The 25,453-nt window shown below is 47.4% G+C and overlaps 1 protein-coding gene across 5 annotated transcripts in view; it reads left to right on the forward strand.

Moving 5' to 3' along the window:
• BRD1 (bromodomain containing 1) overlaps window positions 1-25,453 on the forward strand; it is a 128,109-nt gene that overhangs the window by 3,186 nt on the left and 99,470 nt on the right. For 4 of the 5 annotated variants that reach the window (XM_083182911.1, XM_083182905.1, XM_083182909.1 and 1 more), the window contains exon 2: window positions 5,531-7,162. The exons of the other annotated variant lie outside the window; for it this stretch is intronic. In XM_083182911.1, coding sequence (XP_083039037.1) covers window positions 7,116-7,162 — 47 coding nt within the window. In that variant the 5' untranslated portion in view covers window positions 5,531-7,115. The remainder of the gene's footprint in view (window positions 1-5,530; window positions 7,163-25,453) is intronic. 5 annotated transcript variants of the gene reach the window in all.

Here is a 25,453-nt window from a genome sequence, read left to right on the forward strand (position 1 = left end):
CCCAAGGCTTTCGACAAGACCGTGGCATGACGGTCTTCCGGCTCTAGTGGGAGAATCCAGGGTGGGCGCTCGTCTGTTGTTGTTCCCTCAGGTTTGGAAGACTCACTGCAGGGACGAGTGGGTCTTGCAAATTATTACACAGGGATACAGACTTCAATTTTCAGCGCCACCTCCAGTAAGATTCTTTCCAATGGGCCTTCCAAAGCTGGATCAGACAAGAAAGGCCTTACAGGATTCAGTTCAAAAGCTTTTGGACGCTTCTGTAATAATACCGGTGCCAGAACATCAGAGGGGACAGGGGTTTTACTCCAATGTGTTCGTAGTCCCCAAACCGGACGGCTCCGTAAGGCCTATCCTAAACCTCAAGGATCTAAATCAATACATCTGTTACAACAGGTTCAAGATGGAGTCCATACGGTCCGTGATTGCATCACTGGAACCGGGAGAATATCTTATGTCACTAGACATAAAGGACGCCTATTTGCACGTCCCTATTTGGGAACCTCACCAGAGGTTTCTAAGGTTCGCAATACAGGCTTCTCATTTCCAGTTCAGGGCTCTGCCCTTCGGCCTGTCGTCCGCTCCCAGGGTCTTTACCAAGATCATGGCCTGCATGGTGGCGGTACTCAGGTTACAGGGGATAACGATCATCCCGTACCTGGACGATCTCTTGATAAAGGCTTTTTCTCAGGACAAATTGATAGCAGACGCTCTGGCCACATGTTCTTTTCTGGTCCAAAATGGTTGGATCTTGAACTTCGGCAAATCTCAACTCAAGCCAACACAGAGGCTTCAATTTCTGGGCCTTATTCTGGATACGGCGCAGGAGGCGGTATTTCTTCCAATGGACAAGATCACGGCGCTGCAGTCAAAGGTTCGACAGGTCCTAGCTCCCGGCAGAGGTTCGATCCTGTTGTGCACCAAGATGCTGGGGATGATGGTAGCCTCTTTCGAGGCCATCTCGTACGGCAGATTTCATACCAGAACGTTCCAATGGAACCTACTGTCACGTGGTCAGGGTCGCATCTACAGATACATGGGAAGATTACCCTGTCAAGAGCAGCTCGTCAGTCACTTCAATGGTGGCTTCACACTCCCAATTTACTCCAGGGCCGGAGTTTCAGTCCATGCAGTTGGACGATACTGACCACCGACGCCAGCCTCAGGGGCTGGGGAGCTTTTGTTCTCAACCAGACTTCTCAGGGGCGGTGGTCGGCCCAGGAGGCAAGTCTTCCGATAAATGTCCTGGAATTAAGAGCAATCAGGTTGGCTTTGGGTCAGGCACACAACTTGCTCAGGGGACGTCCGGTAAGAGTCCAATCGGACAATGCGACTGCGGTCGCATACATAAATCGACAGGGAGGAACCAAAAGTCGTGCGGCCATGCGCGAGGTGCGTCCTATCTTGGAATGGGCCGAGGCGTTTGTTCCCCGATTCTCTGCGGTGTTTCTGCCGGGCGTGGAGAATTGGCAGGCGGATTATCTGAGCAGACAGGACTTCCACCCGGGAGAGTGGGCCCTTTTTTCATCAGTTGACGGTCCGGTGGGGGCATGCCTCAGATGGATTTGATGGCCTCCAGGTTGAATTGGAAGGTACCTCGGTATTGTGCCAGGTCTCGGGATCCGGAAGCTCTGGCGGGGGATGCTTTCTCCATCCCATGGGATTTCCAGCTGATATATGCGTTTCCGCCGTTTCCACTCATAGCAAGAGTGCTCAAGCGCATAAAAAGAGGGTCCGCTTCAGTAATTCTGATTGCCCCGGACTGGCCGAGACGGGCCTGGTATTCGGACCTCAAGCTTCTTCAAGCGGATGTGCAGTGGCGTCTCCCACTCAGACAGGATCTTCTACAACAAGGACCATTCATCTACCCCGGCTTAGAGTCTCTACGTTTAACGGCGTGGCTGTTGAAGCCGACTTGTTAAGGAGACGTGGAATACCGCAGTCTGTAGTTCCAACTATGCTGAAAGCTAGGAAGGAGGTGACCGCTTCTCATTATCACAGGATTTGGAAATCCTACATAGCCTGGTGCGAAGCTAGATCAGTACCAAGGGCAGTGTTTCATCTTTCCCGTTTGTTGGAGTTCTTACAATCGGGTTTAGAGAAGGGTCTCAGACTGGCGTCTTTGAAGGTCCAGGTGTCTGCCCTATCGGTGTTTTTTCACAGAAGGCTGGCTCTAATTCCGGAGGTACAGACCTTCTTAAAAGGGGTTGTTCGTATACAGTCTCCCTTCGTTCCGCCGTCAGAGCCATGGGATTTGGAGTTGGTTCTGAAATTCCTAAGATCGGATACTTTTGAGCCCTTAGATTCGGTGGATCTAAGGTTCTTGAGGTGGAAGACGGTCATGTTGATGGCGCTGGCTTCGGCTCGCAGGGTGTCGGAGCTTGGGGCTCTTTCCTGTCATTCCCCGTTTCTGGTTTTCCACAAGGACAGGGCGGAACTCAGAACTCGCCAGGGTTTCCTTCCGAAGGTGGTTTCGTCGTTCCACGTGAACCAGCCTATTGTGGTTCCAGCCCTTTCACGAGATATGAAATCCTTGGACGTGGTGCGCGCTCTGCGTATCTACGTTTCCAGAACGGCATCGTGGAGAAAGACGGATAGTCTTTTCGTGTTGTATGGAGCAGGAAAGAAGGGTTGGCCGGCGTCCAAGCAGACGCTGGCTCGGTGGTTGTGCCTCACAATCAAGGAGGCCTACGCTAGGGCTAACCAAGTCCTCCCTTCAGGGATTTCCGCCCATTCAACAAGGGCCGTAAGCACATCGTGGGCTGCGGCCAGAGGTGTTTCGCTCACACAGGTTTGTAGGGCGGCCACTTGGGTGGGTGCTAGCACCTTCGCCAAGTTCTATAAGTTTGACAGCTTTGCCAGTGAGGAGGCATCTTTCGGCAGAGCTGTTTTGCAGGATTCTCAGCGCTCTCCCTCCCGGGTTTAGTGCTTTGGTACTATCCCACACGTGTAGACTGCAGTGTCCCCTGCTGCTGGGAGGAGAAATAAGGAATTTGGTACTTACCGGTAATTCCCTTTCTCCGAGGCAGCAGGGGACACTGCACGCCCTCCCAGTGCTTTATTCCTGCCATCTTACAAGTTGTTTTACTTTAACATTGAATGTTTGCCGATTGCAAGTTGTGAGTTCTTGTTATGAGTTATTCTTGCTAATCTTTTCTCTTCTGCGAAGTGTCTCCTCTGTTCCAGGGATCGAGCCCTGGCCCCTATCCTCTCTCGGTCACAGTTTCTAAGACTGGAGTCTGCTGGGGGATAGCGGGGGGAGGAGCCAGCTGTATTCAAATTTCTTAAAGTGCCGACTCCTCCAATGCACCCACACTATCCCACACGTGTAGACTGCAGTGTCCCCTGCTGCCTCGGAGAAAGGGAATTACCGGTAAGTACCAAATTCCTTATTTCTAAGCAACTTGATTAGATCGCTTAGAAATGGAGCACTGATCGCTCCGTGTGTATGCCCTGCAGCGATGCGCAGTCCCGCGTGTCGCTACCGCCCCCAGGGAGAGTCAGTGCTTGCATTGGCTTTCCCTTGACTATTTTAAATAGGCAAAGCCCCGCTCAGCACACAGCACTTCGATGTGTGGCGATCATGCCAAATTACATCGGACAGCCAAAAAGGTTGCAACATCTGTATGCCCCTTTACTCTGTAAATATAAACATGTTACTAATGTGCAGAAGCTAAACAAGTGCAAAATTTTATTACCTGTGTCTAGGAATTGAGCAGCAATATCTCAGTTTAATAATTACTGAGAGCAGATCTTCTGTATCATACCGGTCTGCAGCATTGTGCTGTCTGCTGCTTCTAGTGGTGAATCCCAATTGTAAAGCGCAACTGAATATGCTGCGCTATATATGAAACTGTAAATAAATAATGGTAATATATACATCATGTATTGACAGCAAGGCAGCCAATCAGAGGCGGTGCTGCTGTCACTGATCACTTAGTGCTGTGCCGCTCAGACTGTGAAAGAGGGCAGTGGCTGGATTCCCCACACAGCTAGAGTCAACTTCTGCCCTCAGTGTGACGTCACTGGGTCATGCTGGAGCCCAGTGCTGGCGGAGGCAGCGAGGCTGCCAATGCCTAAAAACCAGTACAATTGGCACATAATGTCACGTATCGTGAGCTTGGTGAAGCACCAGCCGGAGTATAACGGAGGCTGGGTGCTTTGATGTAGGGCTGTTGCATGAACGACAGAGTGGAGTGAAGCAATTGGATAAAATTAAACCTTTTTTAATGAAAGATACTGCGGTACAAAGATATGGATGATGGCACAATGAAATAACTGTAGATATTGGTTGAATGACAAATAAGACAATAATGATAATTTGTTGAAGAAGCTTGAAGATGATGACGAATAAAGAAGTTATTGGAGGATTTGATGATTGACGAATGATAATAGATGATTGAAGAATAATAATAAGATGATTGAAATAAGATGAAGTCAATGGAAGGATCTTGCTGAATGAGGTCGTGGCTGCTAGGATACCATGGATACTGGCCACGGATATTGACCGTCAGGAATGGAAGGAGGAAGATGACACCTTTTGGGTGTTTAACCTTGTCCTTATCCTTAGAGGTGGCAAAGAAGGTTCCGTTGTAGAATATGGTGAATGCAGTGGACGACCAGCAGGAATGGATAACGGAGACTTCGCCCAGAGTTTAGAGGAGTCAGCCTGCAGCGGAGACTGCAGGAATTGTCAGGGATGCACGGAGATGCTATCTGGTGGACAACATTGTACTGACTGCCGGTCTGGCCCGGCTAGTTAGTATTTAAGTGCTGAGCGAGATGGTGATTGGCCGCAGGACTGACATCATGGCTGGAGCTGCGAAGTACAGGCTCTGGGAACCAACAAGATGGCCGCCATCCATGGTGGCGATACAAACCAGCCGGCGAGGAATACTACGCGGAGGCGCTGCAGCTGGCGCTTCCCAGCCTGAGGCCTAGAAGGACGCGGACGCCGTCATGGCGGATCGCGCCTCACGCTACCCGGAGCCAGAGCGCCAGGACACTGTACACCCCAACTGACACCCAGCAAAGGGACATGGAGCCCGGTGAGTGACAGCGTGATAGAATGACACAGGTCGGTGTCAGCATCAGAGGCGGAGGTGAGTGCCAGAGCAGAAGGCATAGCGCCAGGGCACTGCAGGTCTAAAACAGCACAGGGAGCAAGGGTAGCTGCAATGGTGGTCGTGACAGCACCCCTCCCTTTACGAGTGGCCAAGGACACTCTTTGGGTTTAGCTGGAAATTTTTTATGAAAGTCCTGAATCATTCTGGGGGCGTGTACTTCAAAAGCATTGGTCCAAGATCTTTCTTCAGGCCCATAGCCCTTCCAATCGATCAAATACTGTAGACGCTTGTACCTAATGCGAGAGTCCAGAATTCGGGACACCTCATATTTAATGCCCCTATGCGTGAAGACTTTGGGAGATTTGGGAAGTGCAGCATGAAATTTGTTCAGAACTAATGGTTTAAGTAAGGAAATATGAAATGAATTTGGAATTCTTAAGTAATGAGGTCATTTTAATTTATAGGCAACTGGATTGATGATCTGTATTATCGTAAAGAGACCGATAAAACGAGGCGCAAACTTCATCGATGGTACACAGAGACAAATATTGCGAGTGGACAGCCATACCTTATCTCCCACTCTCAATGTGGGAATGGATCTTCTTCTATCAGCAAATTTTTTGTATTTCTGTGAAGCTTTCAATAATGAACTTCTGACTTTCTTCCAATGCTGACGAAGTTGGCGAAGAGTCAAAGCTACCACTGGGACACATGTCGAAGGTAGTTGTTGGAAGTCAGGAATCCTTGGATAGAAGCCATAATTAATAAAAAATGATGTAGAAGAGGAAGATGAATGGTATTGATTATTGTGACCGAACTCGGCCCATGGTAACACCTCGACCCAATCATCCTGAGAGGATGAGACGTGCAAATGTAAGAAAGTCTCTACATCTTGATTAACTCTACCCGTTTGGCCGTTAGATTAAGGATGGTAGGCTGTGCTGAAGTTGAGTTGGATCTTGAGAATTTTACATAGAGCTCGCCAGAATTTTGCTACAAACTGTACCCCACGATTTGAAACTATTTCTTTAGGGAGTCCATGGGTTCTGAAGATCTCTTTGATAAAAGATTTGCTAATTTAGGAGCTGATCGTAACCCACGGAGTGGTATGAAATGAGCCATTTTAGAGAATCGATCTATGACCACCCAAATGGTGGTATGACCATCTGATGATGGGAGGTCGGTGATGAAGTCCATCGATATATGAGTCCAAGGACCCTGAGAAATGGAGAGTGGTATCAATGGACCAACTGGAGCTGAATGGGAAGACTTGTGTTGAGCACAAAGAGGACAGGAAGCAATATACTCTTTGACATCTTTTTTCAAGGCAGGTCACCAGTACCTTCGGGACAGAAATTCATAGGTCTTCTGAATCCCCGGATGACCGGAGAATTTGGAATCATGAGCCCAACGTAATATTTCTTTCCTGGAACCTGGTTTGACAAAGGTTTTACCTGGGGAATTGTCCCCTGTACAGTTGTTGCGGAAAAAGCAAGAGGATTAATAAATATTTATTTATTAACAGTTTCTTATATAGCGCACACAATTTGCGCAGCGCTTTACAGAGCATAGTTATAATCAAAAACACATAACAAATTACAGTACAAGACAGTTTAGGACAAGTACATGGTTAATATGGATAGTTGCATCAGGGGACAGGACACTGAAGCAATCATCAGGGTGGCAGTGGTTTATATATTCTAAGAAAGGCACATGAGGAGAGAGGGCCCTGCTCGTGAGAGCTTACATTCTAAAGGGGAGGGTTAGACAGACAGGGGTGACACAGAAGGGAAAGAAGTGGGCATAAACAATAGGTAAGGATAAGCGATGGTCAGGTTTTATGCAGGAGGGTGGGAAGATGACAGCTTAGTCTTTGATATTTTAAGTCTAAAAAAGCGCTGGGTCATCCAAGAGTAGACAGCAGAGAGCAGTTGGAGATATGAGTGAGGATAGAGGGAGAGAGATCAGGAGAGGAGAGGTAGATTTCAGTGTTATCAGCATAGATGTGATAGTGGAAGTCGAGTGAGCACATAAGCTCACCCAGAGAGGATGTATAGAGAAAGAGGACGCCTACTATCAATGGAAGAGCAGGAGAGGTGAGGTCATTAGAGGTACAGCTGGTCATTTTCAAAACAGACAGTGCAAGTACAAACTTTAACAGTGATAGTAAAAGTTGTTTGCAGATGTAAAATGCTGATGTTATGGTTGAATTGCCAGATTAAGCAGCCAGGAGTAGTATGTTGTGTGAATGAATTTAACTCACTCCAAGCAGACTTTGGTTTTCTCCCTTGTTGTTTTGTCCGTCAGTTTCACTTTGGTGTAACGCTGGTATAATGCTGTAGTTATGAATCAGTTTTCCCACTTTAATAAAGGCACACTTCAATCTAGGCCCACAGATAAACTCTGGCCACAGCCTATCCGTCCACAGCCGTATGCAATGACTACTTACTGTAAAGGTGGCCATACATCAGAAAGATATTGTACCCAATCATACAATCTCAATCGATTGTAAGATGGATTGTATGCAGATTTTGTGCACATCTTGTGTACACAATCATACAATCAATCATAAGATGGATTGTATGACTGATTGTATGATCGATTGTATGCAGATTGTGTGCACATCTTGTGTGCACAATCATGCAGCAGATGGATTGTATGACTGATTGTATGATGGATTGTGAGTAGATTGTGTGTCCAAAAACCACCAAGGACTGCTGGGGATTTCAAGGGAAATTGTACACAATCGTGAGCGCAATCAATCTTAAGATCGATCTTTCTGATGTATGGCCAGCTTAAGTACTCTAACAATGCATGAGTTCCCAATTCCCAATAATTGGAATCCACTCGCTCAGTCCCCACCCCCTACAACACATAGCAATAAAAGTGGCTTAGAAAAACAAAACTAGCATTCCAGGATACTATATATCACCTAGAATAAAAATAAATTCCTCCCTACACACATGCTAGGTACTGTTGTAAAGTACACAGAGGAGATGTTCAGTGTTTTACAAATCAATCCCACACAATAGATGTAATGCTCTGCAGTACAGAGGAGATGTTCAGTGTTTTACCTACAGTAGCAGTACAAATCAATCTCACACAATAGATGTAATGCTCTGCAGTACAGAGGAGATGTTCAGTGTTTTACCTAGCAGTACAAATCAATCCCACACAATAGATGTAATGCTCTGCAGTACAGAGGAGATGTTCAGTGTTTTACCTAGCAGTACAAATCAATCCCACACAATAGATGTAATGCTCTGCAGTACAGAGGAGATGTTCAGTGTTTTACCTAGTAGTACAAATCAATCCCACACAATAGATGTAATGCTCTGCAGTACAGAGGAGATGTTCAGTGTTTTACCTAGTAGTACAAATCAATCCCACACAATAGATGTAATGCTCTGCAGTACAGAGGAGATGTTCAGTGTTTTACCTAGTAGTACAAATCCATCCCACACAATAGATGTAATGCTCTGCAGTACAGAGGAGATGTTCAGTGTTTTACCTGTTGGAGACAAGAGATGATGAGTCAGATGAATCAAAATGAATCTGGTATAACGCTGTAGTTATGAATCAGTTTTCCCACTTTAATAACGGCCCACTTCAATCTAGGCCCACAGATAGACTCTGGCCACAGATGTGAGCTGCCCCCTCGAGCAGATATCACCACTCTTCTAAAGCCATCTTAATTGCTAGCAGTTCTTGATCCTCAATAGCATAGTTGTTCAGCTGGAGAAAACGTTTTGGAAAAGAAGCCACATGGATGTGAATGTCCGTCAGAACTTGTCTGGGAGAGAACAGCCCCTATGCCAATAGCAGAGGCGTCGACCTCCAGAGTGAAGGGTAAACTGACGTCTGGTTGGGCCAGGACTGGCGCTGAGATGAACTTTTCTTTGAGAAGAGAAAAGGATTTGAAGGCATCTGGAGGCCAATTGGAAGCTTTGGCACCCTTACGAGTGAGGGCAGTTATAGGAGCCACAATAGTAGAGAAGCCTTTGATGAACTTTCTATAATAGTTTGCGAATCCAAGGAATCTTTGAACCCCTCGGAGGGTGTGAGGAAGAGGCCATGTCTGGATTGCTTCAACTTTAGCTGGATCCATCTCCAGACCGGAACCTGATACGATATACCCCAGGAAGGGTATGGATGAGACCTCAAAAATACATTTTTCTAGCTTACAGAAAAGATTTTTCTTGAGGCGAGAGAGTACTTCTTTGACAATTTCTCGATGTTTCTGAAGACTATTGGCATAAATCAGGATTTCTCCTTCATACTTCATGGCAGCCATTACATTGGGTTTATCCCCCTCTCTCTCCCAATTAGACAGGTAGTTTTTTCCTCCCTAGGATCCAACTCCTCCTCTTCCTCCTGCTATATAACTGAGCACCTCCCCTTAAACCATAGTCTTTTTTCCTGTCTCCTCTATCTGTAACAGGTAGTTAGTTTAGAGGCTAGAGTAAAGTAAAATGACCTGGCAGCGAGGGGTGGCGGTGCCTTACCCTGTATATATGATCCGGAGCCGGAGGCATGGATCTGTGCTCAAAGAAACGGGTTGGCGGAGCCTATAACCCAGAGAGAGAGAGAATATGGCTGAGGGACTCACCAGGTGCCTTAGTGCGGTGGCCATGGCGTGGCGGTGAGTCCGGAGCACTTGGAAGGCGGGCGCAGCAGCGTCCAGCGTGTCATGGATGCCTGGCGTCTGTTCCGGGTGCTGGGACAGTAGACGCCGGAGGGAGAGTGACGCGGGCTTCCGGCGCGCGGTCTGCGTTGCACAGGCAGACCGCGTGCGTTCCACAGTCAGGAAGTAGCCAGCGCTTCCTTACTCAGCGGTCTATGTGCTAGGACGCCGGGGAGGAAGTGACGCGTATGCGACGCGTCAGCACGCGGCCTGCGTTCCATTGCAGGTCGCGTGCGTGTCACAGTGCGGAAGTGACCATATATATAGCGCCTGGCCGGTGTAACAGGCGCTGCTGCTTCTTTCTGCGTGGTGTGCTAAAGTGAGGACTTCAGCTGCAATGGAGGAAGCCTCTCTTAATACCAATGTACCGCTGCCCAGGTAAGTCCTCAGTGAGGACTGGTTATTGTTCCTTCTATGCTGGTTATAGTCAGTTAGTTAGTCTATCTTTTCTTCTATTTTTAGTGTGCCTATAGTTGCAAAAAAGAAGACAGCCAAAAAGAGATTGGATAAGATTTGCCCAGAGTGTGACAAGTCGTTTGTTGGAGAGGATGTATTATGCAGATATTGTCTTCAAAAGAAAGAGGCTGCTTCAGTGTCTAGCCAGATTTCAGAACTTAGAGAGTGGATGGAGAAGAATTTTGTCTCTAAGAAAGAATACACTAGCAATAAGAGGTCTAGGTCTCAGACCAGTTTGGATGTAGACGATGACGGTGGTTCGGTAGGGGCCGGTTCTGATGACGGCACAGGTGGTTCCACGGCCGAGTCTGGAGAAGTGGTTGAAGACGAGCGTTTGTTTGATTTAGGTCTGGTGGAAGTGGTGTTGAAGAATCTATATAAGACCTTGAATTATAAGCAGCCAGTTAAGACGGAGCTGGATACTCTATTCGAGGATAGATCAAGGAAAGGCAGGTGCTTTCCGGTCCACAAGGTTGTCAAAGATATATTGATAAAGGAGTGGAATAATGTGGACAAACGTGTCGGGTCCTTTAAGAGGATTGATAAGATGTTTCCCTTAGAGGATGAGGACTTTTTGAAATGGAGCAATGTGCCCAAAATTGATGCATCCGTGTCTGAGGTTACTACCCGCACGACGATTCCATTAGAGGACGGTGCTTCTTTAAAAGACCCTATGGAAAAAAGAATGGAAAGTGCTTTGAAACGTTTGCACATATCAACCTCTGTGTCCATGAAGGCAGGCGTAGCCATAGCCTCTCTGTCACGAGCATTACGCATATGGTGTGTGGCATTGCAGGATGATATGCAGGACAAAACCTCCCGAGATCATATGAGCAAGAGCTTGGCTCAGATACAAATGGCTATAGACTATGTCTGTGAGGCATCACTAGACATGTTGGATTTCTCAGCCAAATCCTTGACTTCAGGAGTAGTAGCCAGGAGGGCGCTCTGGCTGACGTCATGGTCGGCGGATTCGCACTCTAAAAATAAACTGGCCACACTTCCGTATGAGGGTGCTTTTCTCTTTGGGAGTAAGCTCGACCAAATGATTCAGAGGATGTCGGGGGGTAAATCGGTAAGGTTACCCCAGGATAGGAGGGGTAGATTTAACTCCTATTCTAACAGGCAGTCATTTAGACAGGCCAGGTCATACAGACCAGGTAGGCCTTTTCGTGACAAGTACGCATCAGGCACGTCACGGGCATTTTTTCGCCAATACATTAAGAAGAGAGGCGAAAGCTCTAGTACAACTCAAAAGCAGTGACGCCAGAAGCACCATAGGACGAATTCCAGTAGCAGGAAGACTGCTGGAGTTTGCGCACGTCTGGGAACAAAACGTCTCGGACAAATGGGTCCTAGAGATAGTATCGCAAGGATACCAGTTAGAATTTCTGTCAAGGCCAAGATGGGCAAAGTTTTTAAGTTCCAAACTTCCTTTATCGGAAACAGAAAAGGAGGTGTTGAAGTTAAGTGTGCAGGATCTGGTCGACACAAAAGCAGTCGAAGAAGTTCCATTAAAAGAAAGAGGACTGGGGTATTACTCCCCGTTATTTGTTATAAGCAAGGCTTCAGGCGGGTTCAGAACGATCCTCGACTTGAGGAGTCTGAACAATCGCCTAAGAAAAAAGAAGTTTCATATGGAAACAACCAAGTCGATCTTGATGGGAATCAGGAAAGACGATTATCTGGTAACAATCGACCTGAAGGATGCGTACTTTCACATTCCCATCTTTCCGGGCGACAGAAAGTATCTCAGGTTTGCCATAAAAGAAAGACATTTCCAGTTTACATGTCTGCCGTTCGGGCTAACTTCGTCACCCCGAGTTTTCACAAAGGTTCTGGTGGTGTTAATAGAAAGCTTAAGAAGACAAAAGGTGATGGTATGGGCATACCTAGACGACATCCTGATAGCAGCACAGTCCGAAGAAGAAAGTGTACTAGCGAGAGACTATACCATCGAGTTTCTTCAAAGACACGGCTGGATGATCAACTGGGAGAAAAGTCGTCTCATCCCGTCAAGAAAGATCCAGTTCTTAGGCATTCTAGTAGATACCATCTCCTTTCAAATAGCGCTTTCAGAGAGAAGATGCGAGAAAGTCCAACAGCTAATCTCTCTCATTCACAGCGAGTCCCGCGTGCCCTTGAGAACGGCAATGAGTTTGCTGGGAATGATGGCCTCGGCAGTAGAGGTTACGCCGTGGGCAAGATGGAGGATGAGGCCACTGCAGTGGTTTCTTCTAAGGTTCTCACGAAATCACACGCCATTAGACCAAGTAATAAGGATTCCAGACGCAGTAAAGAACTCTCTAAATTGGTGGAGCTACGATCTGTTAAAAGAAAGAAGGTGGTCGTTGCAAAGTCCAGCGTTTGTAGTGATAACTACGGATGCCAGCGCCTCCGGCTGGGGAGCGCATGGGATAGGAAGATCGTGCCAAGGGAGGTGGTCGATGCAAGAAAAGAATTGGTCATCAAACCACAGAGAACTGAGAGCGGTGTGGCAGGCGATAAAGTTCTTCGCAGACGAAATAAAGGGGTCACATGTGCGGGTGTTCTCAGACAACGTCACGACAGTCTCTTACATCAACCGGCAAGGAGGCACAAGAAGTCGGGTGTTGTTAGAGGAAGTAGAGAACATAATGTCATGGGCCGAAGTAAATCTCCTGTCTATTACGGCCTTGCACATTCCAGGAGAAGAAAATCAAGCTGCAGACTTCTTGAGTCGCAATACATTAGTTCCAGGCGAATGGGAACTAAAGCAGTCAGTCTTCCAGCTCATAGTAGAAAACTTCGGCATGCCAGAGATCGACCTAATGGCGACATCGGTCAACAAAAAAGTTCCCCGGTTCTTCTCCCGGTACCCAGCACACGGGTCGTACGGAGTAGACGCCCTGTCACAAGAGTGGAGCTATTCCCTAGCCTATGTGTTCCCGCCATTTTCTCTCATTCACAGGGTGCTGTGGAAGATCAGATCGGAGAAATGTCAGGTATTGATAGTTCTACCATTTTGGGCCAGAAGGGCTTGGTTTCCGATGCTAGAGAGCATGGCGGTAGCAGGACCTCTGTTTCTGCCAGTATCAGCAGACCTGCTGTCCCAGGGACCAATCAGATGCCAAAATCCTCAGAGCTTGTCATTGACGGCGTGGAAATTGAAAGGCAGCAATTGAGAGAGAAACATCTGTCCCCAGAAGTGATAGAAATACTTCTTCAGGCTAGGAAGAAGGTTTCATCAGCCATCTATTACAGAGTCTGGAGGATATTTGCTAAGTGGTCTAGAGACAAATTTCAGTTTCCAAATGCAACCATGTCTCATGTTTTGCAATTCCTGTGTGACGGTTTCAACAAGGGCCTAGCAGTGTCTACCCTGAAAGTGCACATCTCAGCATTAAGTATTTTATTAGACCAGAGGCTGGCAGATCATACCTTAGTAAAGAGATTCTGTCAGGCCATCAAGAGAATCCGACCAAGGATTCGTTCTACGGTTCCTCAATGGGATCTTAACTTGGTGCTGAACGGGCTTATGGAGGCTCCGTTTGAGCCGTTGGACAGGACAAGCCTTAAGTTTTTGACATGGAAAGTTGCTTTCCTGGTAGCAGTCACTTCAGCCAGAAGGGTTAGTGAGCTCCAGGCGCTGTGTATTCAAGGACAATATCTTAAAATTTTTCCGGACAAAGTAGTCTTAAAGACTAAAAATTCTTTTTTGCCAAAAGTGGTGTCATATTTTCACTTAAATCAAGAGGTTATTTTACCTTGTTTTTTTCCCAATCCTTCAAATAAGAGGGAGGAGAATTTGCATTCATTAGATGTGGTCAGAGCCATAAAGATTTATTTGGACAGAACTGCATCATACAGGCAAACAGAGAATTTGTTTGTGATTCCGCAAGGTGCGAAGAAGGGATTCGTTCCAGCGAAACAAACAATTTCACGATGGCTTAAAGAAGTTATTTCCTTTACCTACAAGAAAGTAGGACGTCCAGTCCCGGAGGGTATCAAGGCACACTCGACACGGGCAATGGCGGTTTCATGGGCGAGCGAGGCGAACGTATCAGCCAGAGAGATATGTCAAGCGGCTACTTGGAAGTCTCTGCACACGTTTTCCAAGCATTATGCCCTGGATGTGGCAGAGGCACGTTTTGGAAGCGAAGTCCTAAGACAAGCGCTAGCTTGAGGTATTGTATATCCCGCCCTACTGCTTTGGTACATCCCAATGTAATGGCTGCCATGAAGTATGAAGGAGAAAGCAAGGATTATACTCACGATAATACCTTTTCTTCGGAATACTTCATGGCAGCCCATATTTTTTAAGCCCTCCCTGTTTCTGTTTTTTCCCTAGGATCAGGACGGAGACATTCAAAAGACTATGGTTTAAGGGGAGGTGCTCAGTTATATAGCAGGAGGAAGAGGAGGAGTTGGATCCTAGGGAGGAAAAAACTACCTGTCTAATTGGGAGAGAGAGGGGGATAAACCCAATGTAATGGCTGCCATGAAGTATTCCGAAGAAAAGGTATTATCGTGAGTATAATCCTTGCTATCGTCGAGGTATACTATGACATGTTTGTAGAGGAGATCACGAAAGAGTTCATTCATATAGGACTGAAATATCGCTGGCGCATTACTCAGGCCGAATGGCATGACGAGATATTCGTAATGTCCGTCTCTGGTATTAAAAGCGGTCTTCCACTCGTCTCCTTCACGAATGCGAATGAGGTTGTAAGCTTCCCGGAGGTCTAATTTCGAAAAGATGGTAGCCCCTTTGATCCTGTCAAACAGTTCTGTAATGAGAGGCAACGGGTAACGATTTTTGTTGGTGATTTCGTTTAACGCTCGATAATCGATACAGGGTAGTAACCCTCCGTCCTTTTTCTTGACGAAAAAAAAGCCGGCTCCAGCAGGAGAGGAAGAGGGGCGGATAAACCCTTTGGCTAAGTTCTCTTGTATATATTCAGACATTGCCTGTGTTTCCGGTAAAGACAAAGGGTAGGTGCGACCCTGAGGAGCACTTTTCCCAGGCATTAGGTCATTTGAGCAGTCCCAAGGATTATGGGGAGGTAACTTGTCAGTAGCTTTTTTACAGAAAACATCAGAGAAATCTTCATATGGAGTAGGTAACCCTTCAGGAACTTGAAGAGAGAGTTGACGTGTAGGTGCCACAGATTTGAGACATGACTTAGTACAAGTGGCACCCCAGGCTTGGATCTGGGACGTTACCCAATCAATACTAGGATTATGGGCACGTAACCAGGGAAGACCCAATACGATTGGGTAGGAGGACTTAGGAATGACGAAGAATTGGATTTTCTCAGAATGTAAAAGTCCGATTTGTAAAGTCAATGGTTGAGTTTGAAGAGTAGCTGTCTCTCCCAGGATACGGCTACCATCTACAGCGGTGAGGTAAACCGGGTGATGGAGAGGTATGGTAGGTAGATGCCAACGCTTGACAACATCGGTGGTGATGAAACTTTCTGCCGCTCCTGAATCCAGGAGAGCCGGCAATTGTCTGAACTGATGTTTGACTTGCAAAGACACTTGAAGAATACAGTCTTTATTGTTTGGAGAGGTAACAACAACCCCTAACCTGCCCTCTCATTTACAGGTTAGGTTCTGGCGTTTCCCGGTTTCTTGGGACAAGAATCAACAGCGTAATGTGGATCGGCACAGTAGAGACAGAGACTTCAGTATGACGACGCTTGTGTTCATCAGGAGTCAACTTGAAACGGTTAACCTGCATAGGTTCCTCCGCTGGTGGTGGTGGAGGTTTAGGAATATTGAAAGATGAACTAGTATGAGCTCGACTTTTCTCTTGAGCCCTCTCTCTGAGCCTTAAATCAATTTTTTGTGCAAAGGGATATCAAATCTTCGAGTCTAGAGGGTAAATCTCTTGCTTGATTTTATCAGAGAGCCCGTTCATGAAGGCCGCAAGAAAGGCTTCCTCATTCCAAGCCAGTTCAGCTGCCAGAATCTTAAATTGTACTAGATACTGTCCCACTGTTTGAGTACCTTGACGTAGGCGAAGAATCTAAGTTGCAGCTGAGCTAAGTCGGCCTGGCTCATCGAAAATGATTTTGAAGGTGGAAAAAAACGAGGATAGTCAGCTAGGAGTGGGTCCGCTTTTTTCCATAATTGAGATGCCCGGTACTTATGTAGTATCTGGGCGTCCGATTTAGAAATCGCATCGCATCGCATGCGACCAAATCGTATGCGATGCGATGGTCAAGATTTTTCCATAGGATTCAATGTTAAAATGGTCTGAGTCCATTTTAACATAGAATTCAATGGGAAAAAGGGGTCCTTTTCCTTTCCCCACTATCCAAGTGGGCATGGAATTGGATATAAACCTGTGGCGAGGGTAGCGAGCCACCGAGCCCGAAGCGTGGCGAGCGGACACAGAATACTTTTTAAGAAATATGCGTCCCATCGCGGGGCACGCTTCGGGCTCGGTGGCTCGCTGCGCTTGCCACGCTATATAAAATCAACTCTATGCCCACTTGGATAGTGGGGAAATGAACAGGACCTTCTTAACATTGAATCCTATGCAAAATCGCATCGCATCTGATTGTATGCCTTAAGGTAAGGCATACAATCACAAAATCGGACGCCCAGATACTACATAAGTACCAGATGCCCAATTTAGAGCAGAGCCAGAAAGGAGGGATATCACGTAGGCCACTTTGATGCAACCTGTAGGGAAGTATGAGGATTGAAGTTCAAAGTGAATCTCACATTGATTAATGAAGCCTATACAGTTTTTCGGATTGCCATCAAACTTAGTTGAAGTGGGAAGTTGGAGATGAGCTGTGTTACCTGTCGTTGGAGACACGGGTCTAGGCGGTTGCACTGGTGCGACTGCTGAGACTTGGCCCTTCTGGAGTGTTATTTGAATCGTATCCAGTCATTTTGACAGTTCTTGGAGGGCATGAATAACTTGCTCCTGTGCGACTTCCTGTTGATCTAGGCGAGCCACTAGTTGTTGAACTGGAGCAGCCCCTCGCTCCTGTCCCGATGCTGGATCCATGGAGTCAGTACAAACTGTCACGTTTCGTGAGCTTGGTGAAGCACCAGCCGGAGTATAACGGAGGCTGGGTGCTTTGATGTAGGGCTGTTGCATGAACGACAGAGTGGAGTGAAGCAATTGGATAAAATTAAACCTTTTTTAATGAAAGATACTGCGGTACAAAGATATGGATGATGGCACAATTAAATAACTGTAGATATTGGTTGAATGACAAATAAGACACTAATTATACTTTGTTAAAGAAGCTTGAAGATGACGAATAAAGAAGTTATTGGAGGATTGACGAATGATAATAGATGATTGAAGAATAATAATAGATGATTGAAGAATAATAATAAGATGATGAAGATGAAGTCAATGGAAGGATCTTGCTGAATGAGGTCGTGGCTGCTAGGATACCATGGATACTGGCCACGGATATTGACCAACAGGAATGGAAGGAAGAAGATGACACCTTTGGGGTGTTTAACCTTGTCCTTATCCTTAGAGGTGGCAAAGAAGGTTTCATGGTAGAATATGGTGAATGCAGTGGACGACCAGCAGGAATGGATAACCATGAGACTTCACCCAGAGGTTATAGGAGTCAGCCTGCAGCGGAGACTGCAGGAATTGTCAGGGATGCACGGAGATGCTATCTGGTGGACAACATTGTACTGACTGCCAGTCTGGCCTGGCTAGTCAGTATTTAAGTGCTGTGCGAGATGGTGATTGGCCGCAGGACTGACATCACGGCTGGAGCTGCAAAGTATAGGCTCTGGGAACCAACAAGATGGCTGCCGTTCATGGTGGCGACACAAACCAGCCAGCGAGGAATACTACGCGGAGGGGCTGCAGCCGGCGCTTCCCAGCCTGAGGTCTAGAAGGATGCGGACGCCGTCATGGCGGATCGCGCCTCACGCTACCCGGAGCCAGAATGCCAGGACACTGTACATCCGAACTGACACCCAGCAAAGGGACATGGAGCCCTGTGGGTGACAGCGTGACAGAATGACACAGGTCGGCGTCAGCATCAGAGGCGGAGGTGAGCTCCAGAGCAGAAGGCATAGCGCCAGGGCACTGCAGGTCTAAAACAGCACAGGGAGCAAGGGTATTTGCAATGGTGGTCGTGACACAAGTTTTTAGCAGGTACAGACCATTAAAAAATGTACTGTACCAGCTAAATCAGTACAGTTGGAGGTCCTTCTAGTCTGTCCAACTAAAACATCACCCCACACACCTAACACATTTTTTTAATCAGATCAGCCAATTTTATTTCAACTTGTGATGTTACAGATGTAGGTCGATAGTGTCTGCCTACTTCTGCATGTTTTCAATATACCCGTTAAGAGCTGCAGTGTGAAAGGGGTATAAATCTCCCCGACCTGCAGTATAAAATGGTTTTGCCACAAAGCTGAATCAGGCCCTAACTGCTTTAGGGGTGCTACAGAACACAAGGGGGAGAGGGCTCTGATGGTGCTCCAGGGATCCTGATGTTGACAGTGCTTATTTATCATTGTTGGGAGGAACTTTCCCTTACTATTGAACGATGAGTTGTGAAAAATCAAACAGGGCGGTACTTGTGTATTTTGGCGGCGCCCCCGATGTCCGTCGTACGACGAACAGATCGCATGCCATGCACCCGATGGCATGCGATGCGATGCGACGCGATTTTGACCCCCTATACGACCAAAAATCGTATAAGCACCCTAAAGGGTGCTTTTGAGCACCCAAATGGGTGCTTACAATGTTAAATGCACCCCCACGCCACCCCCCACTATAAACGTGAACCCGAAGCGTGGCGAGCGCAGCGAGCCCGCGAGGGGCGGCGGTACGCGTCCTACGACCTTTTCATACCCCCACTATCCACGTCGGCGTGGAGTTGAGAATAGAATAGTGTGGCGAGCGCAGCGAGCCACCGAGCCCGAAGCGTGGCGAGCGCACGCGGATACCTTCACAGTTATACGCGTCCCCTCGCGGGCTTCACAGGTGTCCGTGGCGACGCGTTTACCTGTGAAGCCCGCGAGGGGACGCGTTTACCTGTGAAGGTATCCGCGTCCCCTCGCGGGGCTCTCTGCGCTCGCCACGCTTCGGGCTCGCTGCGCTCGCCACACTATTCTATTCTCAACTCCACGCCGACGTGGATAGTGGGGGTATGAAAAGGTCGTAGGACGCGTACCGCCGCCCCTCGCGGGCTCGCTGCGCTCGCCACGCTTCGGGTTCACGTTTATAGTGGGGGGTGGCGTGGGGGTGCATTTAACATTGTAAGCACCCATTTGGGTGCTTAACATTGTATAAGCACCCATTAGGGTGCTTATACAATGTTTAATCGCATCGCATCGTATGGCATCGTATGCCATGTACAATGGCATACAATTTCAAAATTGTATGCCATCGTGCACTATCGTACGATATCGCGTCGCATCGCATACCATCGTATGTGTTATGGTATGCGATGCGATGGGCGCCGCCAAAATACACAAGTACCAACAGGGCCAACTGTTTTTGGCCATTTTATCCCGTGGCAAAAGGCTGATTATCGTTTGCTCCAGCGGCGTAACTATAGCACCGCAGCCCCCGCGGGGGGGGGGGGGGGGGGGCGCTGTGCATGTGGGGGCGCCGGGGGCTGCGGTGCTATAGTTAAACCCCCCCCCCCAATCCCCCGCAGACTTACCTATTGCGCTGGTCCTGGCAGCTCCGTTCTTCTGCTGAGGACCACCACAAAATGGCCGCCCCCATATAGCACACAGTTCTCTGAAACTGTCTGCTGTATGGGGGCGGCCATTTTGTGGTGGTCCTCAGCAGAAGAACGGAGCCGCCGGGACTAGCGCGATAGGTAAGTCTGTGGGGGATTTGGGGGGGGGGGGGGGTTTGCATAGGCGGCGGGGCGGCAGGGCAGGGGGGTAGGGGTGCTTGGAGGGGGGGGTGTCCCCCCCCCTAACGGCGGGGGGTGCCCAAAACGTAGCTACGCCACTGGTTTGCTCCCACACATTAGACAGATTATCATTCCTAACGTATGGCCAAAATTATCATCCTAATTGTATGGTCAGCTTTAGGCTGGGGGAGATAATTAAATGGTAAGGCATACGTAGCTCTCACTGGAATGCCACTGAAGACATAACCTGAAATCATCCTCACATCACCTGAAAAAGATGCTGGTACCTCTGCAGCTGCTGTGAGAAAGATCCCAATAGACCACCAGGATGGTTTGTTGACAGTTTATAAAGGTCACATATAATCGATGTAGACATATTGAATGTCTACATGGTCACTGTCGACATGCTGCATGATGACAGTTAAAAGAAATTATACTAAAATAAATTAACATGGGGGGGCGTGGCCTGAAGTAACTGCGGAGTGGACGTGTTTGCTGGCTCTCCCGCCAGACATCCTATTTAATACTGCTTTTAAGCAACACTACCTCCTGTTTTTTGGGCTGTATCGACTTGGGAACCTCCTGCATCCACGGGGCTGAGCTGGCGCTGTTTTCCCGGTGTCTGTCTTCACCTGCGGCTAGGTGTATCAGGCGGTGGGCCCTTCTGCGTGGCATTCGGAGCTGCGCCGCTGGCTGTTGCCGGGCGCTGTGCTGAACGGGTGTGTTCCCCTGCTTGTGCCCGAGGGGGAGTTGTCTGTTATCCTCCGGTGCTTGTCTGTGCTGTCTACCTGTCCGGGCTGGACCCTCCCGGCAGTCTCCTGCTGTTCAGCTGAGGATCTCGGTGGACGGCACCGGCGGCCATCTTAGATTCTCCTGGCTTGGTGACTTTACATGGAGCGAATGGTATACCTGGAATGGTGAGTTAGTCAGCTCCTTATTCTACCCTTCGGGTCTCTGGAACGGCATTCCTCCTGTTATTTGTGACAACAGTGCATCTAACTGCACATTGCCATCATAGTGCTGGACAGTATATTCTGGATTGATATTGCTACTTATAGTCTGGGACCACCGACTGCATGATATATGCTGCAACCATGGCTGTTTCTCAACTAATAGAATGTATTAAAGCCTCCACTCAGAGACTCCTTCAGGGACTTGAGGGGATACGGGTGGGAGAATCTTCCCTTTCCTCTGCCCCTGACAAAGATGCTGTAGAGAATAAAGACGCTACATCTATTTGTTCTCATACAACACAACCTGTACACCCTGAGGTTATTCCAATGGTGCCGTCCCCTGTTTTCTGCAGTATTGGGAACGGGAAGGGCAGAGATGGAACTTTCCTCCTCGATTATTATACTCCTGTACTCTTTACAAACCCATTGGCCTTATGTATGGGAGCACCTCTCCTTTCACACACCATTAAGACATCCGATGATTGTGATGAGACTACTATATCTCCATATACTAACCCTACAATTCATATTGAACCCGTGCATGATGAAAATCGGCTTTTCTTCAAGACCTATCCTGGACTGCTGGCTCACGGTCACTTTACATTTTATTACATATCCACATTGTCTCCACTGATGCTCTTCTTGTCTCTGCTGAATTTGCCGAAACCTCCAATACGCCAATATGCTAAATGCCTGTTTATTCATTCTGGAATGCGTAGAGATGCGACTGCTGATGTTGCCACCCTATATCAGAGCGTCTGCCGCTGGCCAGATTGAAGATTTATTCGATTTATCTAATGGAAAGGCATTTGCCAAATACGACCGCTTTACATCACACTCTGTTGCTTGACAATATCATATCCTGCTTTAAGTTTCTTTGATTCGACTTGTCCGCTGATATTGCATCCTGTTATTTTATGTTACTATTTAACTTTTTTTTTTACGACCACAATATACTGTATTGTAATATTTCTACTGTGTATGCTTCTGGTGGGAGAGCCAGTACCAACTCCTAGTTCAAGGTCATTAGTTTTTTGTCCCTATGTATGGGTGGGGGGTGGGTATATATACATATATATGCTTGGTGGGGGAAGGATGGTTTTAATTTGGCCCAAATATTTATATATCCTGATAAATTTGCCCCTGCTATTATCCAGTCACTCTCCTTCTATGTGGGTGTGGGTTTTTTTTTTTTTCGGGTCCAAGATTAGCCCCCGTCACATACTGTATACAATATCCTGACATCGCTTGGCGGGGGGAGGAGCTAGATTGGATGGGGGGGGGGGGGGTGGGTGGGACGGGAATAGATAGTCAGTATGAGATAGGTAGTTAGTAGTTGGGGGGGGGGGGTACAGTTCAGGGATCCAAGTACACCTTAGTTGGGGCTGGGTAGTACAGGGTGGGGGGGTTATATGGGAGGTTTGTTTTGGTCGTTTCAGGGGGGAGGTTTATTTTGACTTTTTATACTAATGTTGGACACAAATATTTAGATACCATAGTTATTATTGGCATATAATTTCATACTGCAAAACCACGTCAGTGCATGGTGATTTTGCTCCTTTTATGCGAATAATTTAAGTGTGAACATTTCTTTGCTTTATCTGTGATGCTTTCACAAACGTTACCCGAGTAGGGAAGATATATACATATCCTGTATTACTCTAAAGAAATGCGATTGTATAGGTCACCCTGCTTCAACTATCCCCTTATAATCATCACCATGATGTATATGCCTAACTTTCTGATTTTGTCTGTTATAATTAGCACCTATGCTATATCTGTAGGGGGGTATGCTGTTTGTTATGCAAAATTTAATAAAAATCATTGAATAAAAAAAAATAAAAAAAAAAATTAACATGGTAAATAGGCCAATCATACCCAGGCTATGTTTGGGTCTCTCGGGACCTGGGCTAATGGTGGATTTCCTCTTACTATCAAAATCATAATTGGGATTGGAACTAGAAAACCCAAGATTACAACATGAGTTCGGGTTTGGAATCCCTAATTCAGAGGAAGCATCCTTGTATCTTTAACCCTTTGAGTGCCAAGGGAATTTGTCAAAATAGGTGTGAATATTGCCAAGCAGACCTTTTTATTAACCCTTTGAGTGCCAATGTTGCTCCTCAAAAATATCCATTAAAAATGCCAGTGTCGCTCACAGCGACTGTTCTTTTTTTTGGGTGCAATATTTATCTAAACTTTAATTAATTGACTTGGCTGTATTTGTATTTATTTATTTATATTATAAGACCAGTCGCTGTGAGCAATGCTGGCATTTTTATTGGATAATTTACAGATTGCTCACAGCAACGTTGGCACTGAAAGGGTTAATAAACATTAACACTGTATTAGAATAGAAAATGTTACTTGCATGGAACATTACAGCAATGTATGAACTAATCTTAATAATGGGAATTTATAGATGTATTGTAACTGAAGCACCTTGGTGTAACCAGGGCAAGCAACAGTGATCCTGGGGCCCATACACAGACATCTATTGCCCACCGCCATTGACCCCAGACATTATACTGGCAATATTATAAAAAACACTATTGTCACTTGTAGAGGCGTTCTATTTAAAGTGCAGAAAGTGCTAATAGACTGCTGTGCTCAGCAATAGTGCAGCATCTTTTTTATTACATTGCATATTTAATATCATATATTTGTATTTTTATAACAATTGGTCACAATTTTCTTAAGCGAATGAGCTTCGGCACTGTCACTCTACTTACCAACACCGCTATCCTGTCCAGATTCCTTCCAACGCTACGGTTGTTCCTCCTGCTCCTCCTAGGATTCAGGGCCGGTGCAAGGCACCGGAGCGCCCCAGGCGAGTCGGGCTGGGGGCGCCCCGGTGCGGGGGGGGCGGGGGGGGGTACCTTTCGTTCGGCGCTCTCTGTAATCAAACCTGGCGGCGGAGGCAGCGGGGGTCCCTGCAGTCTATTAAAAAGCACGAGCGCTATCCGCCGGGCTATGCGGAAGCGCTTCTAGTGTGAAAACACTGGCAGCACGCTGATTGGCTGCCAGAGTTTTCACAATAGAAGCGCTTCCGCATAGCCCGGCGGATAGCGCTCGTGCTTTTTAATAGACTGCAGGGACCCCCGCTGCCTCCGCCGCCAGGTTTAAATAGACAGGTACAGGTACCCGGGCGGCATTTTCCGCCCTCCAGTGGCCGGCGCCCTAGGCAAATGCCTAGGTTTGCCTAGTGGTGGCGCCGGCCCTGCTAGGATTATAGATTGTCACCATTACAGGGAGAAAACAGGAGACAGTAATTGAATAAATGGAAGCTGTGCCGTGTGTCTCATGATGTCATTCATACACACACATTCTTTTTAGGATTCAGTTAGCATCATCTATTCAGAATTCCAGCTGTCGGAATACCAATGGCGGAAACCCGATACTGGTCAAAAGACCAGCGTTGGTATCCCAACATCACTCACAGGGGTATATTTACTAAGATGGGAGTTCTATTGAAGATGGGATGTTGTTATGGACAACCAATCAGATTATATCTATTGGGGGAAATTTACTAAGATGTGAGATACACTTCACAGGTCATGTTGCTATGGGCAACCAATCAGAAGCTACTTCTTATTTATCTACCACCCTCTAGAACAGGGGTGGCCAACTGGTCAGAGATAAAGAGCCAAAAAATATCTGTAGTCAAGCTAAAGAGCCAAAAACATGCACGCTGTGAAGGCACGCATGCCAATAAAAGGGGCATGGTCTATTTGGACCCCTTGGGTGGGTGTGATACACATATGCCTCCAATAGTGCAGTGCCATATATACATATGCCCAAAATAGTGCCAGATACACATATGCTCCCACGATGCCAGAAAGCTGGTATGCCCCCACAGTGCCAAAAAGCTGGTATGCCCCCACAGTGCCACAAACTGCTGTGCCCCCACAGTGCCATAAACTACTATGCTCCCACAGTGCCACAAACTGCTATGCCCCCACAGTGCCACAAACTGCTATGCCCCCACAGTTTCACAAACTGCTATGTCCCCACAGTGCTAATTTCCCAGCAGCAGCACTCACCATTGTTGCTGCTGCTGCCGGGCAGGGAGAGGACAGTCTGGCATCTCCCTGCAGTCCTATAATGTCGCTGAGGGGAGGAGAGCACAGCACACCGCAGGTCTCCTTCCCCCCTCACTTCCCTGTGACTGGGCCGTCCGCAAATCAAAGCTCGCAGGCTGGCTTCTGATGGCTGCTGGCCCGCGAGCTCTGATTGGCGGACGGCCCAGTCACAAGGATGCACAGTGAGGGGTAGGATAGATGAGTGATGCTCGCTCTCCTCCCCTCAGAGGGAGAAGGGAACCAGCAGCGGGTAATGGAGGGATGGGGGACTGGGATGGACGGTGGGCGGCGGGCAGCTGAGTGGGAGCAGGAGCCACACTTTAACAGGGGGAGAGCCACATGCGGCTCAAGA

This window comes from Crinia signifera, chromosome 4 (assembly GCF_055691185.1).
Source record: "Crinia signifera chromosome 4, ASM5569118v1, whole genome shotgun sequence".
Classification (NCBI taxonomy): Eukaryota; Metazoa; Chordata; class Amphibia; order Anura; family Myobatrachidae; genus Crinia; species Crinia signifera.